This window comes from Cryptotermes secundus, unplaced genomic scaffold (assembly GCF_002891405.2).
Source record: "Cryptotermes secundus unplaced genomic scaffold, Csec_1.0 scaffold579, whole genome shotgun sequence".
In the NCBI taxonomy this organism is placed as follows: Eukaryota; Metazoa; Arthropoda; class Insecta; order Blattodea; family Kalotermitidae; genus Cryptotermes; species Cryptotermes secundus.
Genome location: NW_019719366.1, coordinates 234,796 through 251,845, shown reverse-complemented (window position 1 = coordinate 251,845; position 17,050 = coordinate 234,796). Strand labels below are relative to the sequence as shown.

General features: G+C 39.6%; 1 protein-coding gene across 5 annotated transcripts in view; it reads right to left on the bottom strand.

The window, feature by feature from the left end:
• The window catches only part of LOC111864797 (thrombospondin type-1 domain-containing protein 7B), a 245,009-nt gene that overhangs the window by 44,798 nt on the left and 183,161 nt on the right, over positions 1 to 17,050 (bottom strand). For all 5 annotated transcript variants that reach the window (XM_023852328.2, XM_023852339.2, XM_023852312.2 and 2 more), the window contains 7 exons: positions 12,427 to 12,599; positions 11,959 to 12,352; positions 9,591 to 9,789; positions 8,181 to 8,319; positions 5,504 to 5,634; positions 3,342 to 3,539; positions 1,075 to 1,178 (listed from right to left, as the gene is read on the bottom strand). In XM_023852328.2, coding sequence (XP_023708096.1) covers positions 1,075 to 1,178; positions 3,342 to 3,539; positions 5,504 to 5,634; positions 8,181 to 8,319; positions 9,591 to 9,789; positions 11,959 to 12,352; positions 12,427 to 12,599 — 1,338 coding nt within the window. The remainder of the gene's footprint in view (positions 1 to 1,074; positions 1,179 to 3,341; positions 3,540 to 5,503; positions 5,635 to 8,180; positions 8,320 to 9,590; positions 9,790 to 11,958; positions 12,353 to 12,426; positions 12,600 to 17,050) is intronic.

Here is a 17,050-nt window from a genome sequence, read left to right as displayed (position 1 = left end):
TCTTTATATCTTATGAATAATTCCTTTTATACAGTTTCTGAATATGTGGAGCATAACATAAACAATTAGTTTTAATTATTCTGTTATCTGTGTGTTTGTTTAAATTTTTTGTATTTGTTTTGTNCACTAGGAAGTGCGGTAGTCAAGAAAAACCGGTAGGTTGAGGACAGGCTATTGACGTCAATGACATGACGAAGAACTGGTGTGGCTAGTAGGATTCTCTTGAGGGAAAGGATGTTCCACGTGTCGAGATTGTTGAGAGCGATAAAGACCATATGATGTGTACTAAGTAGGGGGGGGGGACGGCCAGAAAATCCAAGATCTTGAGGTCAATAGCACTAGGAAGGCGGTAGGCAAGAAGAACTACACGGTGCCTAAACCCAGAAGACAACTTTCTTCATTGTCATCGCCGTGAAAACCTCAAAACTTACAAAGTTTCTGAAAAGTTTTCCATTGGTATTTATGCAATCTTTACACAAATTTCATGAAATAAAAACAATACACTTACAGTCCACAGCTAGTCAAGAAACAGACTGTCTTTTATGAAACCAGAAAGTTTATTATTTTATTCACAGTAACCCACCATTGCAGTATACACTTAGCTTGATGAATCCAATCTGCATACACTCACACAAGAAGAACAATTAAAAATATTAGGCCAGCTGAAACAGAGATCTTTAACATAAATGAGAACTGTAAACTGTTTCTCATCAGCTTGGAGAGGTAATTTATCCAAGAGAAGTGGGTGACTGTATTTTTCAAATTTTGGATGCACTATCACATTTTTGACACCCATTATCAATATATTTAATTGTGTATTTTATACATTCATCAATCCATTTATGCTGATATGGTAGTTTCTAAGTTTTGTACTTGACTACCAGTTAACATTACCATGTTCCTCCCACCACACAATGCATTCTGAAGTGTTAGCAGTATTTTAAATTGAGAAATATGAGTCAGAATAACATCAAACATTTCTTCAGAATACAACACCCCCCCCTCTCCAACTACATGGGTTCTGTCACTTGTATCCAGTGTTTCCAACTGTAATATTTGATTTGCAGCCAGTACCTTTAGCAGGTGGATCTCCAAATAAAGGACATTCCAGAGGCATGCATGGCCCCCAGGGCTCCCACTGCCCTACCTCACAGTCACGTGGACATGCAACCTCACACCTGAGAGGAAAATGAAATTTGACAGATATTTCATACATAAATAAGAACAACACAGTAGAGAAGAATACAATATTTATACCATGTTTCAAAACATTGATGGTAGGTAAATTTGTGAAAGAAAAGCGTAATTATATGTAGCAGAGGATGTCATTCGTATTAATAATACTGCTCTCATCATTCTCCTTATTGGATCTCAACCACATTTTGTAACATCTTCTAGTACCCTCTTAATTAGCTATATGTCTAACTGTCCATATGTTCTTTGATCCAGTTACAGATTAATTATTAAAGACTTCTAATTCTTGGATTCTGTGAACCTTTTTAGGAAGATCATGTTACTGGAGACCATCTTACATTTTAATATGTTTTAACTTAGTCTTCAAGTATACCAGTATGGTGGAGTGAAAACTGTTAGTTAAAGCTACATCTTTTCTGTCAGTTTAAGAGGGACCTCTACTGCTGGACACTTATGAGCAAAATTATATGAAATCATTATAGTTTAAGTTATTCCTTTATGACGTGTAAGAGAAATGCTGAGTGTTAAAAACTATAGTGCAACTTCTTCTACAGGACATTATTCTTGCACCTCACATGGTACACTGCAAGACCTCAGTTCCTTTATGCAAAATTCTGAATAATGTTGGCAGTTCTCACAGTCTTTGAAAAGATTTGTAACTTCTGAACTGCTGATAATATTTACATGTTACTTTTTGAGATATGTATTCTTACATACAGTTCAATAAAATTATCTTATGGGTCATTTCATGTGAAGTCATCCAGAGAGGTCGCTTACCATTTTTAAAAAATTCATATTTTGTACACTTATTTCCACATACTTTCAGTCTTCAAAAATATTTAAAAAAAATTGTAATCCGCTCGGTTCTCCCGGTACAGCGTTTTTATAATGCGAAAAACGCTTTTTTGTCTCAAATGGAAGTTTGCGTTATCTTCTATATTTCGATAACCATTGAAGTTAGAGACTCCAATGAAACCCCAATTTGTTCATGATATGGACTATAAATCATATTATTACAAGGTTTCACTCAACTCACTTCCTCTAGGTCTAATTAAGCTCGAAACTTACCTATCGATTTTGGGAAAAAACGCTATTTTTCACCTTCAAAAACCAATGGGAGGGGGAAAGTATCATATCTGTGGTTTCTACCCTCTGTTGTTTCCTACGTGGGGAATATAGTCACGTAGGTTGAACCCCATACCTAGTTTCCAGAATTTTCCAGGAGTTTTAAAACTTTGCTCTGTGACCAAAATCGGCCTTTTTAACATCTCATATCTCCGGTGGAGAAGCTCCGAAAAATTTGAAATTCATAACAAATAATGCTCTATTCTAGAGTAACTTGGAGTTAAAATTACAACTCTGATATTCAACTAATAGCCAAGTTAATTAGACCTAGAGGAAGTGAGTTGAGTGAAACCTTGTAATGATATGATTTATAGTCCATATCATGAGGAACAAATTGGTTCATTACTGGAGTCTCTGACTTCAATAGTTATCGAAATATAGAAGATAACGCAAACCTCCATTTGAGCCAAAAACGCGTTTTTTCGCATCATAAAAACGGCTGTACCAAGAGAACCGAGCAGATTACAATTTTTTTAATATTTTTGAAGTGTGGAAATATGTGTAAACAAGTGTACAAATTATGAATTTTTTTAAAAATAGTGAGCGACCTCTCTGGATGACTTCACATGGAATGACCCTTATGCAGAAGACGTTGAAGCACCATGGCTGACAATCTCACTGAACTGTTTTTATAAATTTTGGTTGATAATGTACTTATTGGCTTGAAAATGATAACAGTATGACAAATGGATAAAGAACAGTGGTCATTTATATACTAAATGGACTTTGAGTTAATGCCCATAGAGTGTATTTCTGGGTTCACATAATCATCAAACTAAACTGCGACTATATTTCTAAAAAGCACTAGCTAAGTGATCATTTTAATCAAGATACTGTGTTCTCTATAATGGACAGAATGGATTTTTAAATATGTATTGTCTACATGAAGTTCACAATATACTTGATACTGGATTTATGAGAATATTTCACCACTATTTGCCCGTTCGAAGAAAACCATTAAATTTTGTAAAAGCAGAAATGACTAGTTCAAAAAGATGTACAAACACAATGTTGGTACTGACCTTTGTACAGTTGGCAATGGTTCCAAAGATTCACACAGTTCATCAGACACAGGTTGGCTGCCCTGACTGGCCTGCACACATGTGACTTCCCGAAGCTGTACACCACCACCACAGCCTACTTCCACTAGTTTTGAGCCCAAAGCAGGTTCATCAGACGTCAGGACACATGGACTCCACTTTGAGGCCAGCCAGCGATATCTGAAAGAAATATATGAATATGACAGATTCCTCATTAATAGGTTCTTCGTTTATATAATGATGAAGATTTGTGAACCAAAGTTCAGGAAGTTAACCACTGGCTTCTCATCATGAAGATCTAGGTTCAATTCCAGATTAATTCATGTGAGTTTTGTGGTGGACAAATTGGCACTAGACCAGGTTATTCTCTAAGTAGTTTCACTTTCTTCTGCCATTTATCATTTCATACATTCTTCATTCTTTTTTCTATCATCCAGGGTGGGAATAGTAGGCACATTTGCAGACCGCAGGATCAAGGGACTCAGTCTTGTTCCACACCCAGAATAAGAAAAAATAGAAATGATAAAATAATTATGATATTGTCACGTGTTGGGTGTGTGACAGACGACAAATAATTTTATGCCATATCGAATATAACGAATTTAATTCCCATTCGCTCATTCACGTATACAATTCACAATTACACAATTACTGCCATCGGCAGTATCACAATCACTTCCTCCAGTGAAGGCTAGACTGCAACTATCTTCAGCGGCTGCTATATTTCAACTGCTCGTGACTTGTAACTGGCTCAGTACTCACTCACTACTGAGTAGTGTTCGCTGCTCCTTATTTAGCCTCAGCACGGACAACACAGAAAACAGTTACGTGACAGGTACCGCTGCTGCCTGACGCCGTGTTTACAGGTGTTGCTAGCAATGCTGTCGGGAGTTGTTTACGGCTGGGCAGTAACCGCGGTATCCCTTGGTAACAACACCGCGGCAATGGTTGCCTGACACAGTTGCTCCTCTGTTACATCATTGCGGGGAGGGGGTGTTTACCAAGCGTCGCATGATAATGGAAGGGGTGGGGGTATGTGACGTCACTCATGAGACTGCAGAGTTCACGTGACCCCTACTTCCCATTGCGCCATCCACATCACACTACTCCCTTCTAAAGGTTGTTCGTCCCAAACAGCCTAACGGTACATCCCCGTTCCTTTTTCTTCCTGTTGCTGTGCTTGCTGTGACTCCTGTTGTTTCAGCTACTACTCTTGCAGAGACTATTCTCCGTCCGTTACATCTGCTCCCCTCTTAAGACCAACTCGTGTCAAGCGGCTTCCTGTTAACTTTCCAGAAGATCCAGTTGTATCACATTCACTCCTTCACTTTCTCTCTTGCTCATTCGTTCTCTCTGGGGAGGCCAGTGTTTCTAATTTACCAGCTCCTTCTGTGCTCTGCTTCTTTCTTGTTTTGGACAGGGTCGACCCCTCCACAAGGTCCAATCCTTGATCATGTCTTCTGTCAGAAGTTCCTTATGTCGACATAACAGCACTTGAAGTGTGGTCTGCACTTGCTGACGTCATCGTTCCTCCTGGTCTTCCCGCCACTTGCTGGTCCGAGACCGTGGCGCAACAGTGCGCACTGCTGTTTTCTCTACGCTGTTACGGACACCTCGCATGGTTGAGACTCGTCATAAGGCTGCTTGCAGAGACGGTGTAGACAATTGTCAATGGACAATTCCTTTCTCCAGCATCCGAAGGTTCCCTGGGTAGTTTCCTTCTTGAAGGCTTCCCTCCTGCATTGTGCCACTGCTGCACAGCGGAACACCTTCTGGTTGGTTTGTGTTTTCTGTGCCACTTTTGCACGGTGGCTCGTCCCTCCACGGACGACAGCAGATTTCTTCTGGGGTCCACAATTTCTCCTTTCTGAGTTCTTCATATTTTGCTGGTTTCGGTCCCTATGCCTTTTCTTCTTCGGTTCTCTGACTGGCATTACTTCGGCGTCTTCTACGGGAACCTCTTCTTGTTGTGCCACCTCAGGTTTCGTGTCCACAAACCTAACTTTATATAACGTGGTTTGAAGAATAAGAGGCCAATATTCAAACATACTATTTTTTTGTAATTGAATATTTTCATTGTTTTAACGTTCATAACAGTACAGGTACTGTAGTAAAGTGAAGTGGGACTTAACTCAGTAACTCACTTATTCGCACAGAGCTGGAGCTGGTCACGATCTGTGGTGTGTCTTGTCTCCAACAGATGGGGACATGGCTGCCCATCACCTTCTTGTAATCTCACCACCTCACGTTTCCGCTCATGGATTTCAGGACGAATCTAGAACAAAGTAGGAGAACAGGTAATGAAAATGAAAAATACTGATTTGTCCTCATATACATTACCTGAAACTGTTTGTTTCAAAAACACAAAAGTCAAAATGAAATAACTTAGATAAAATAGTTTCCTACATGCAATAAATAGCAATTTAATTCATTCACATTTAGATAATAAGAATATTGCTTTTCAAGAACAATTAATAAACATTTGTTAACTATTTTATTTGTTATGGAACTGTTTAACTTTTTATAACTTGCTAACTAATTAATGAAGTGTCTGCAGAGAACATACCTGTAGTAGATTTGAAAGCTTTACTACTACAGCAATTTTAGGCCCAGAAATAATAATAGTGATTCTATCAATGGAGTTTTAAAACATATGAAAGTGTACATTGTATTGATTGTGAAAATGAAGATGAAGCCATTTCCCAGGAGAACTTTCAGTCATAACTAACACTTTATTTCTTTGGTTTATTTAATTGAATTGTTGAGGTGTTGAAAAACAAAAGTAAATACATTTCAAGTGACTGTATTATTTTCTTTCTAACAGTAATGAAATAAACAGAAGGGACATATGAAATGTTTACTTAAATATATCTTATGATCTTCATGGAAATGTAAGAAACCAAACAGCCATATACATTAACAGTGTTTCATAATACATACATAAGAAATGATCTACAGTTTTACTTTTACTGCACAAAATCTGTGGATATTTCGACACAAGATAATTTTAGGAATGTATATAAATGACAGTATTTCAATTTCAGGATACAGTACTTGAATTTAACATCATTCTTCTTTGCAAATAATTCTATATAATGTTATATCACAGTATCAAGTCATAGAATGATTTGTGAATAATGAATAGGAAAGGATGTGAAAGCAAACAGTCATGGCCTAATTATTTTCTTTATTGTTCTATTCTGTCAACACAATTATTTTTATTGATATACCATACACTATAATTTTATTACATGTTTTGGCCTTTTGGCCATTGTCATATATATTAACGTAATTTACATTCATCTTCAGCTCATCTGTTGTTCTTTGCTACACTGGACAATATTTTTATTTAGGAATAATCTTCTAGTTACTGTATACTACCTTGGAATTTGCTTACAGTGACTGAGGAAAACCGCGAAAAACCTTGGTCAGAATACCCACTTTTCTACAGCATTTTTTTTTCCTGTGGCACTACAGCCCCAATTTGGGCCTAGGCCTACCTCCATGAAACTCTCCATTTCACTTCGGTTTACTAGATCTTACACATGCGGTAGGACTCCTTGGGTGAGTGATAAGCTCGTCGCAAGGCCTCTACCTGTAGACAAACACAGAAAAATGCACACAAACATCCATGCCCTGAGTGGGATTCGAACCCATGATATTTCTAGAGCATTACTGCTATACAAATCTTCTTGGCCATGTCACAGAATACAGTATCTTCATAGTCACCAATGTAAGAATCTGAAATACCTGGCATTGAACAATTTTAGGTGCCTCTTTTGATGATTAATCAGAATAGATAATGATCGAGGCAGTATTACTAAGAGCAATAACAAATGTATGTTTTAAGTGTATTTGGTGTTTTGTGAAATTCCCTGAAATCCTTGTAACCTAACTCACATTTCATGATAAATACTTAAGTTCTTTCCACATGTCATATATTAACACTCACAAAATTAAAAAAGAAAAACAAAAACTAGTTGCTCTTTCTGAGCTAGTATATACTTACAGGACACAGATTTGGCAGTTATGAATAGTCAGAGTATGATCTTCTGTTATATGACACCATGCAGTCTGGTAAATAGATTCCAGTGTCTGGGGCTAATCTGTTGTCTCTATCTTCATGGTATAAAATCTTGTTTTTAGAATATCACACTGCCAATAAAATATTTTTTCCACAACACAATCCTTCTTCCCACTCAAAACTGAGTACTTATATATTGCAACAAATTTGGTCAACATATTGCTAGGCAACAGCTCTGTAAACACAGTCCAGTACGCTTCAGTAGAGGAAGCTGTGTTTTCTGTGTCTGCCGTGATATCACACAAGCGTAGGCAGTGATCATGTGACATGCGTTTCCTGTGATGCATGTCCGTTCTGCGGCTATATAAGTAAGAGTCTAGGAGAGTTCAAGGCAGTTACAAGTTATGAGTGAGTAGTGGCGGAAGAAGCATGCAAACAAGAGGACAGCAATAAGCTGGAGGGGTACAGCAAGCAAGCAGTAAGCTGGAGGAATGCAAAAGAGTACAGGAAGTCAACCTGTGAAGATTTAGTGTGAGAGGAAGACTTCATATGTGCTGTAGAACAGTGATATTGGGAGTGTGTGATTTAGTGGGACTTTTATAGTTCCTGTGTTATAAATTTGTGAAGACTAGTGCAGATAGGTTGAAGAGCTAAGCATTGAGTGCTTTGTAGAGTAAAAATCAGCAATAATGTAATAATTAATTGTAATTACAAACTGTAGGTTGTTAATAAATCTCGTTAACAATCCAAACCCACCTCTTAGTCACTGATACACATGACAATATTCTGCTACTTACTTTTCCTGAAGAAGCCACGCATCCATCCTGAGTTCGAACCCAGGCAGACCACTGGCTCACAACACAGTCTTGGGCTACAACACAGGGGCGAACATCAGAGGGCATCTCACTACGACGAGCTTCTTCATTTAGACACAAGCTGAAAACAAGAAAAAAAAATTATAAGCATACAGGCTATGATCTTGCAGCAATATATATGTAGCCAAATAAAGACCCAGAAATGTGAGTATGCTCTGAATGGTGACAGTTCAGTGAGTTGTGAAATGTCATCATGAAAAATTTATTTGCATTTTGCTAGGGGTAAAACATCCACAAGCTGTTGGAAATTGCTACATGACATCCAAAAATGTCTGAAGGATTTTATGTTCTTAGTAAGCTTTCTGTTTGGAAGAATTTCATGCCCCCAAAATAAGGGCTTATACTTCTTCAATTTGTGAAATGCAGTATACATGGGATCTTAATGACTACACTTGCAATTCTATAATCTCCATTTCTTATGGGCTCATTGAATAACGCCTACTTCAGTCGCTGACTGAATAGCACTCCTTTTGTATCTTGTGTTGGGATTTAAATAATGCAAAAAGATCTGAGGAATGAAACCTTGGGAATAAATTACCTGTCATTTACAAATTTTCTCTGACTTACAATTATGAGATTCAACATTTCAAATCCATGCCACTTCCTGGAATTTCCAGTTTTTCTTATAATGAAGCCATAGCCTTTGATATGTGGATGTAGTTTCATGCATTGATTCACCCTCAAATTGCTGTAAAAATAGTGACTGGCCAACTCAATGTACTTCCTTTCCATTGCCAACAGAAGATCTGACACTCCTCAACTACTCGTTATAAAGAAGTGAGATTTAGCATACAGACCTACATCCTTCACATGACTCACATTTTCTCCATCAGACATATATGAACAAAAATTTGTAGTAGGTTGAAAATGACACCACATTTTGAAGAAGCTACATAAAAACTATGTTTCTTGTAACTGTCTGGATTCAAACTCAAACCTCTTGGAAAATATTTTTTTATCCCTTCTTTATTTCCTACATTCTGTTGGTACTTGAACCTTCAACTTACGCCAATTAATACACAAGATATCTGAAAATAAGAATAGTCACAATAGCTTCCTATCCACCTAATCTAGCCTTGATGACTAGACTCCAGATGGGTCTGATGCAGTTCACTGAACAATGCCTGAGCTGAGCTGAGCTGAGGTGAATCAGTGCACAAGTTCCTGAAATATTTTCTCAGTCATCACTCTGAACCCACTATTCAGAAGCAGTTCTGCACTTCATTTGACAATATGCTCGTATAATCTGAATGTCTATGTGTGAAGTGTTCCAGATACTTTCTTGCTCATATACTGTCCAACATATGGCATTCAATCTAATTAATTACTTACCTTATATCAATAATTGCACCGCGGGAATCCCGACATGATACTTCCCTTGTCTGGTAACCGACCTGTGGCTGAAATGTGAAGTAGTTCTCGATGCTCTCAGTAGAGGTTCCACCAAGCACAGGAGACACAGGATACACATCATTGTTGTTATTGTTGTTAGTAATACTGCTTCCAGGGATGTAAAGGGCATCGTGATCACCTTGAACCAATGACATGCATAAAAAGAATTCTCTTTTAAAAATACTACTGAGGCATTCTAAGTTTTGTCAGATCAATCTGTCCTATTATGCAGAAAACTAGCAGTGATAGTAATATTTCTTCAAATTGGAAAGGCACAGGTTTCTGTAGGGACTAAAATGTCATATTTTCAAAACTAGAAGTTGATGAAACTTGTTTTAATTGAATAAACTTAATGACTTCAATGTTTAACATTGATGTAGAAATTTGATTGTCCCCCCCCCCCAAGTAACTTTTATTAAGTGCAATTTTAACACCAATAAATCAATTCAAAGAATAAAACACGATTTTCTTATGGTAATATATGAAGTGTCTCATTACTAGTTATTGCACGTTTAATTGCTGCGTTAACTGTTAACAGTTTTCCTTGGATAGACATCGGGTAACAGATAAGTATGGGGCATAGGTGGAATGATAAGTGATAGGGGAAATCCGAAGACCGCAGATAAAACTGTTCCATGGTGCCACTTTGCCCACAAGTGCCATATAGATTTTCCTGTGATTGAATGCAAGACCCTTCAGTGATAAGCTATGTCACATGTTGATATTTATTGAATAATGCATGACCATTTACTAATCAGTAGTCTGTAAACTTCCTGAGTCACATATGTATAATACTAAATGCCACTGTAATTAACTTATGAGGAGCTAATGAGAATTTCACAGTTAAAAACATGTCTTCATTAATACAAAATAACATTACAGAAAGACCAAATACTTCCAACTATTACAGACTAATACAAGTACTGAAGTTACAAGTACTGAATTCATGACATCATCGAAAAGCGGTCATGTACATACATACACCTGGGTCTGGCACAGCAGCACAGGGGAAATAAGAGACCACCTGAGAATATTTTACAACTCTTTTTTAGACTTACATTGAGTAAAAATAATTTGTTACTCTTCTGTTCTATCATGGCCATTAATTGACAATAATCTAAACATTGTTATGCAGCAACGTAACTAAAACTCTTTTCAGAGTTATGACACTAATGTCGGTCTTCGTCAGTATCTAGGAATTTCATGTTTTGTCACTTTTGAGAAGTCTGTTAACTGGGTGGGGAGGGAGGTTTTCTCATCTTCTTGGGGAGCATTTGGGCTTCTACCAGGGCCTGTGTGTATCTTTCAATTTAAAAATATTTAACTATTTTGAAGTAAAAAATTATCAATTTACGTGGACGTGCCTGGTGACTTACTTGCAGATATAGTCCTATACATACTCAGTATCACACACACACACACACACATATGAAGCTGAGGCCTTCTTGAGAAACTGCCAATTGTGCAGCCACTCAAGAATTTCCCAGCATTTTATGGAACCTGAAGGTTCATTACTGTGTTCACAAGAGTTCTCCAGCAGTCCCTATCCTGAGCCAGATCACTCCAGTCCATACAATCCCATCCTATCTCTCTGAGATCCATTTTAATATTGTTCGCCCACCTATGCCTTAGTCTTGCTAGTGGTCTCCTTCCTTCCGGCTTTCCCACCAATATCCTATATACATTTCTGCTCTTCCCCCATTCGTACCACATGCCCTACCCAGCTCATCTCCTTGACTTCATCATTCTAATTACACTTGGTAAAGAGTACAAGTTATGAAGCTCCTCATAATGCAGTTTTCTCCAACCTCCTGTCACTTCATCTCTGTTCGGTCCAAATATTCTCCTCAACACCTTGTTCTGAAACACCCTTAATACACATACTCAGTATCTCTGTAAGAAATTTATTCTTTGGTCAGAATGAATGCCTGTGTGTTCCATGTCACACTGAATCCACCAACTGTGCTGTCGGAGATGCATATAAAATTATGCAATCATCACATAGATTGAAATCTTTTCAATTTCTGTGAGTTATTTAACGAGGCTTTCAGTCGCTGAACTACTCGTATACAGCATCGTATCAACGGCTGGCAAGCCAATGATGAATTAGAAAGGATTTTGAAAGACGCGGTCGTGGCCTACTCTAGGTACTATCTCGGAATTTGCTGAAGGGACTGAAGATAATCAGGAAATACTTCAGTCCTGGTCGATACTTGAAATGAATACGAGTGACAAGCTGTTCGATAAGCCAGACTTTTCGGCGGCACGCTTCCCATATACCGTCAATACTTATGACGATGTAGCTTACCATGCTGCTGGAGACGAGCTTCTATGAGATCTGCAGACACAACTGATGTTGGCGCCTCGCAACGCCTCCACTCACCAAGCTTTAGCTTGTACTCTGGCGATCCAGAGCGGCTACCGTCCTCCACGCTACTGCTCTTGCTGTGCAGAAGGCATTCGGACCGCGGATTACACACCCTAGTGTCAGTTAACTGTGGACACGGCCGCCCTCCGTTGAGCGGCGCCACCAGCACAGCTCTCACCCGAGTCTGGTTCCCGGCTGGACAGCCCTTGCATGGGCTCCACTCACCGTAGGGACCAACTACGCAATCCTGGGGACGTGGAATGTGGCAAAATCGGACAGGGTCAGGCTTTCTGGCCACTGTGAAACAGTTTTCTTCGTCCACCGATCGATGTACCTGAAGACAAACTTTTGTTCACTTAGTGGTATATGGTGGCGGAAGAAGTGAAAAATGACTGAACACATACGTACCTTGGTGGCCTCATGCGACACGAGCACACAGCTCACGTTCCGTTGTGTAACCCCCAAGTTGTCATGTCGAGCATCTCCTACCACGGGCTGGTGTATGGCTGCCACCTGATTCACATCTGCCGGGGACACAGGCAGACATGGACCCCAGGCCCCCACCTGCCACTGCAACTTGTCTAGAAGAGGACAGAATTGATATGGCTCAACAAACGGTGGATTATTTTTCATTGCACGATATATTGTCACATCGAAATATTACTAAACCTTGAAGCCGCACATATGTACTATTTCTCAGGGCCCAGATTCGAATCTGGGACTTTCCGAATAAAATAAAGCTATCCCTGTAAGAGGCCGTGGAGCCTATAGGGTTGTGAGACGTCGAGGATCCAACATTTTCTAGACAATCGGCTCACAGGTGGCGATGAGGTTGTCAGCCTTACGCGCTGGCCGAGCATTTCTACTAGGCTGACTATTAGATCAATAAGATTATGAATATAATAGATAGAATATATAATAGATTATGGATATATTTTTACTAGCAGCCTACTAGCCAGGGGACTGTGTTTCAGTAACAAATCTATTATTCCACAGTACAAGAGAATTCACGTGATCTTCTAGCCACGTTGCCAGCATGGCTCACTTCTACCCTAATAATACACGAAGCGACTGCTTCTAAACGTTGGTATTCACCTACCAGACTACAAGATATCATAATACGGAAGACCGTAACAAGAATTTTTATTGCTGTGGAAACCTCAAATCCCATATGAACAGGGTGAGTTTAGTTTACTTGTCGCTTATTTTTGCAAGTTATACCGTGTGAGTAGCCTACATACAGAGAGACTTTAAGTGCTATGTCAACAATATCTAAAAATCTGAAGCTGTGGTTTCCAGTCTGACAACAAATATTAGAACCGAAAATGTATAAGTAGACTGCAGTAGTAGCCTGTGGCGAAACTTGCCAGAATTATTATATTCCTGCCATTATTAAAATTCTCCCGCGAAGCAAGGTAAACAAACAAACAAACTCCATGGCCTGTAGTCCGCAAGCGAACTATACGGACCGAGTGACCGCCGCTTGTCGGCGAAGTTAGTGCCAACTTTTGTGGATAGAGGGTGTCACGTGGTCAGCGCAATGGATCCCCACGGCCGTTAATCTCGGTTTTCTAGACCGGAGCCGTTATTTCCTTGAGATAGCTCCTCACGAGGCTGAGTGGATCCCGTTCCCCACCCCCTCCCCTTCTCCCTCAGTCTAAGCAGGAGTACTACAACTCGACTTCAAGGTTCGGCAAAAGTTATTACCGTTGAACTCGCTTTAACTAAACTCTAGCTTGTCAGCAGGCGATGTGTGTAAGAGTGAACAATTTTTGGGCTCTTGAATACATTGCATAAATGAGTATCATGTCTGTCTGTCTGTCTGAATAATTCTTTTTCCAAACCATGTAATAAGATTCGATGAAAATTCATATAGGTATGTAGACCTAGAACGCACTGGGAGAGTTTAATAACCTCTGTGTCAGTCCGCCAAAGCGATACCCTTTATAAAACTCAAAACGCTATCATATTCACAAAAAGAACGCCCATAAATAAATATTAATTAATAATTTATAGTTGGGCCTGCTGCAGAGTCAATTTATCACCTCTAACGACGTTTCTCTTAACAACATCCCCAAATCCGACAGCTGCCATGATATTTTCTCAAGTGGACATTTAAACCTACGCGGTGCGGCACGGCACGGCACGGCACGGCACGGCTCTATTTCCTTTAACGATTCAGGGGTTGATTTACGTCGAAACTTGGATAGCGCTTAGGTCTGTTTATTTTATAAGTGATTTATTTGAGGGGGGGACAGAGTCCTTTTAGGCAACGCTGAGGAAATCAGAATTGCAATGAAATGTGGGGTGGCAGCGGCGGGGGTCACGCCATCGTCACGTGATCTCATGCGCAGAGTAAATTGTGATTTTATTGGCTGACCCGTCAATATACCAGCCACTGGTTTGGAAGACTGAAGTAAGTAAACAAGTGGGTAAGGTTACGACAGTATTAAAAATTCGATATAGCTACGTTGGACTTGACATTCTCACACTGGTGACGCCGGTAATTGTGGAGAGAACGGTCTTCTGGGTTGTTTTCATGGTTTTCCTCAACCCTTTTAAACAAATCCCTTGATAGTACTTCTTCCAGGGTGCTTTTAGCGAACGTATTTCCTTTGCCTTAAGACGTCCTAATTATAATGCATAATGACAATTTTTCTTCTCGTCTTCTGTCCAAAAACATAAAAATTATACTATACAGAACTATAATTTTGCCTGTTGTTCTGTATGGATGTGAAACTTGGTTTCTGACATTAAGAGAGGAACATAGACTGAGGGTGTTGAGGAGAATATTTGGACCGAATAGAGATGAAGTGACAGGAGGTTGGAGAAAACTGCATCATGAGGAGCTTCATAACGTGTACTCTTCTCCAAGCATAAGTAGAATGATCAAGGAGGATGAGGTGGACATGGCATGTAGCACGAATGGAGTAGAGGAGTGCATATAGGATATTGGTGGCAAAGCCAGAAGGAAGACCACGGCGTAGGTGGGTGGACAATATTAAAATGGATATTAGAAAGATAGGATGGAATAGTATGGATTGGATTGATCTGACTCAGGATAGGGACCAATGAAGGGCTCTTGTGAACACGGTAATGAAACTTTGGTTTTCATAAAATGCTGGGAAATTCTTGAACAGCTGCGTAACTGGCGGCTCCTCAAGAAGATCTCATCTCCATGAGTGAGTAAGTAAGTAAGTAAGTAAGTAACGACACGTTTTCTCTTCGTGGTAACGAATTGCGAAATATACATTGCAATGATTCCCCTTTTAATGTATGTTGATCATACCTCCAGGATTCTCTATTGCTCTGGAATGTGTAGCAAGTTCTATTGCTTCATTTCCGTCCCTGCACGGCATACTCAGAATAGGCTTACTATTCATAATAGCGAATAAATTCACTACCAGTATTCAATTAAAGCGCGCTGAGTCACCGTCGGATCTCCGATGTCTTATTGCCCCCAAATGTTGATAGAAAGGTTTATGTGTACATACCCATCGAAAGATTAAATTAATATGAATTAGTGTGTGGCCATCCATCCGTCGCTCCGTCGGTATATTTAATTTCCGAAAGCATTCCAAAATTTTAATTTATAATTTCATTGTCGCAGATCTATAACTAACTAACTTTATGGAGCCCTTCTTGAGAAGCTGCCAATTGTGCAGCTACTCAAGAACTTCCCAGTATTTTTTGTAACCCGAAGGTTCATTACCGTGATCACAGGAGCCCTCCACTGGTCCTGAGAAAGATCAATCCTATTGTTGGTTTTAAAAATGTCTTCCCTACTTACTTAGGCACTGAAATCTCCTATCAGAATTTCCGTATGGTATTTAGGGAATTTATCGAACACATGTTCTAGTTCATAGAACCTGTCCTTCATATCGTCCATTTTATCTTCTGTTGGGGCATGAACATTCAGAATGATGATACCTCAACGGTGACCTTTTAGTGTTGTGTATGACATCATATCACTAACAAACTCTACCCTCTTAACTGCTGATACGATTCTCTTATGTACGAGAAACCCTGTACCTAATTCATAATTCTCATCCCCTTTTGAATTCGCTTGCGGGTTCGGTGTAACCTCCGTCCCATTTGACCTCCTGTATTTCCACTAAATCTAACTTATATTTTGAGATTTCTTCTGCCATTGACCTGAGCGAACCTGCCCTATACATGCTTCTCACTTTTCATGTATTAAATCTCATATCCATTTTCTTTAGCTTAGGTCGTTTATCCAAAGAATCCGTCCAGGTCCGAGGCTTTGTGTGATCTCTCGTAACAAGCTTATTTTTTTACGGTGAGGAGTTGTTGGCCCAACACCAAAGCTGGAGACCCACCCTTTGTCGGCTGTCCGCGAATGCTTATTCAGTATATCCGCAACTGCCTTCCATTTCTGTAGGACGTCTCCTCCATCCGCAACCTGAGGACGTGCCATGGCATCGTGACAAGAGGCTCACCTAACACTGACCTGGAGGATCAGATATCTTTATTTGTGTCCCCCGTGACATGTGGCCCAGTTTTATCCTCAGGCACCGGGGTCCCTTTCGTCGCCTTCTGCGTCTCACAGGGCTACAATCTAACCAGCCTTCCACACAGGACTGAAAGGAATACACTGAATTTATTTTCAGAACAATTTTATTTTATGCTGAGTTTCTGAAAAAATTAAGTTATATCTCTGTGTAACTAATGTTGCGCACTGCTGGGAAGTCACAAATATTTTAAGCTTGTATTTTCTAGAGATGATGTCAGATGTTTCATTTAACTGGCAGCCTCTGCCCTGTCCACCACAGCTTCCTCTCAGGCTTGTCTGTATAACTGACGTGAAATTGCACGGTGCATGGTCTCACAGGCCGAGGCAGAGGGAGTTGAAGGGGATGTGGGGACAAAGGTAAGCGGTAAGCCAGAAACAATAAGCACTTGCAGGTCTCATCCCCCATTCAGACTCAGACAGTGGAACTAGAACTCTGCGGACATATTCTCCGTAGTTAGAACTTTTTGTTTCAAAATTCTGCTCGTAAAAACAGCTGAC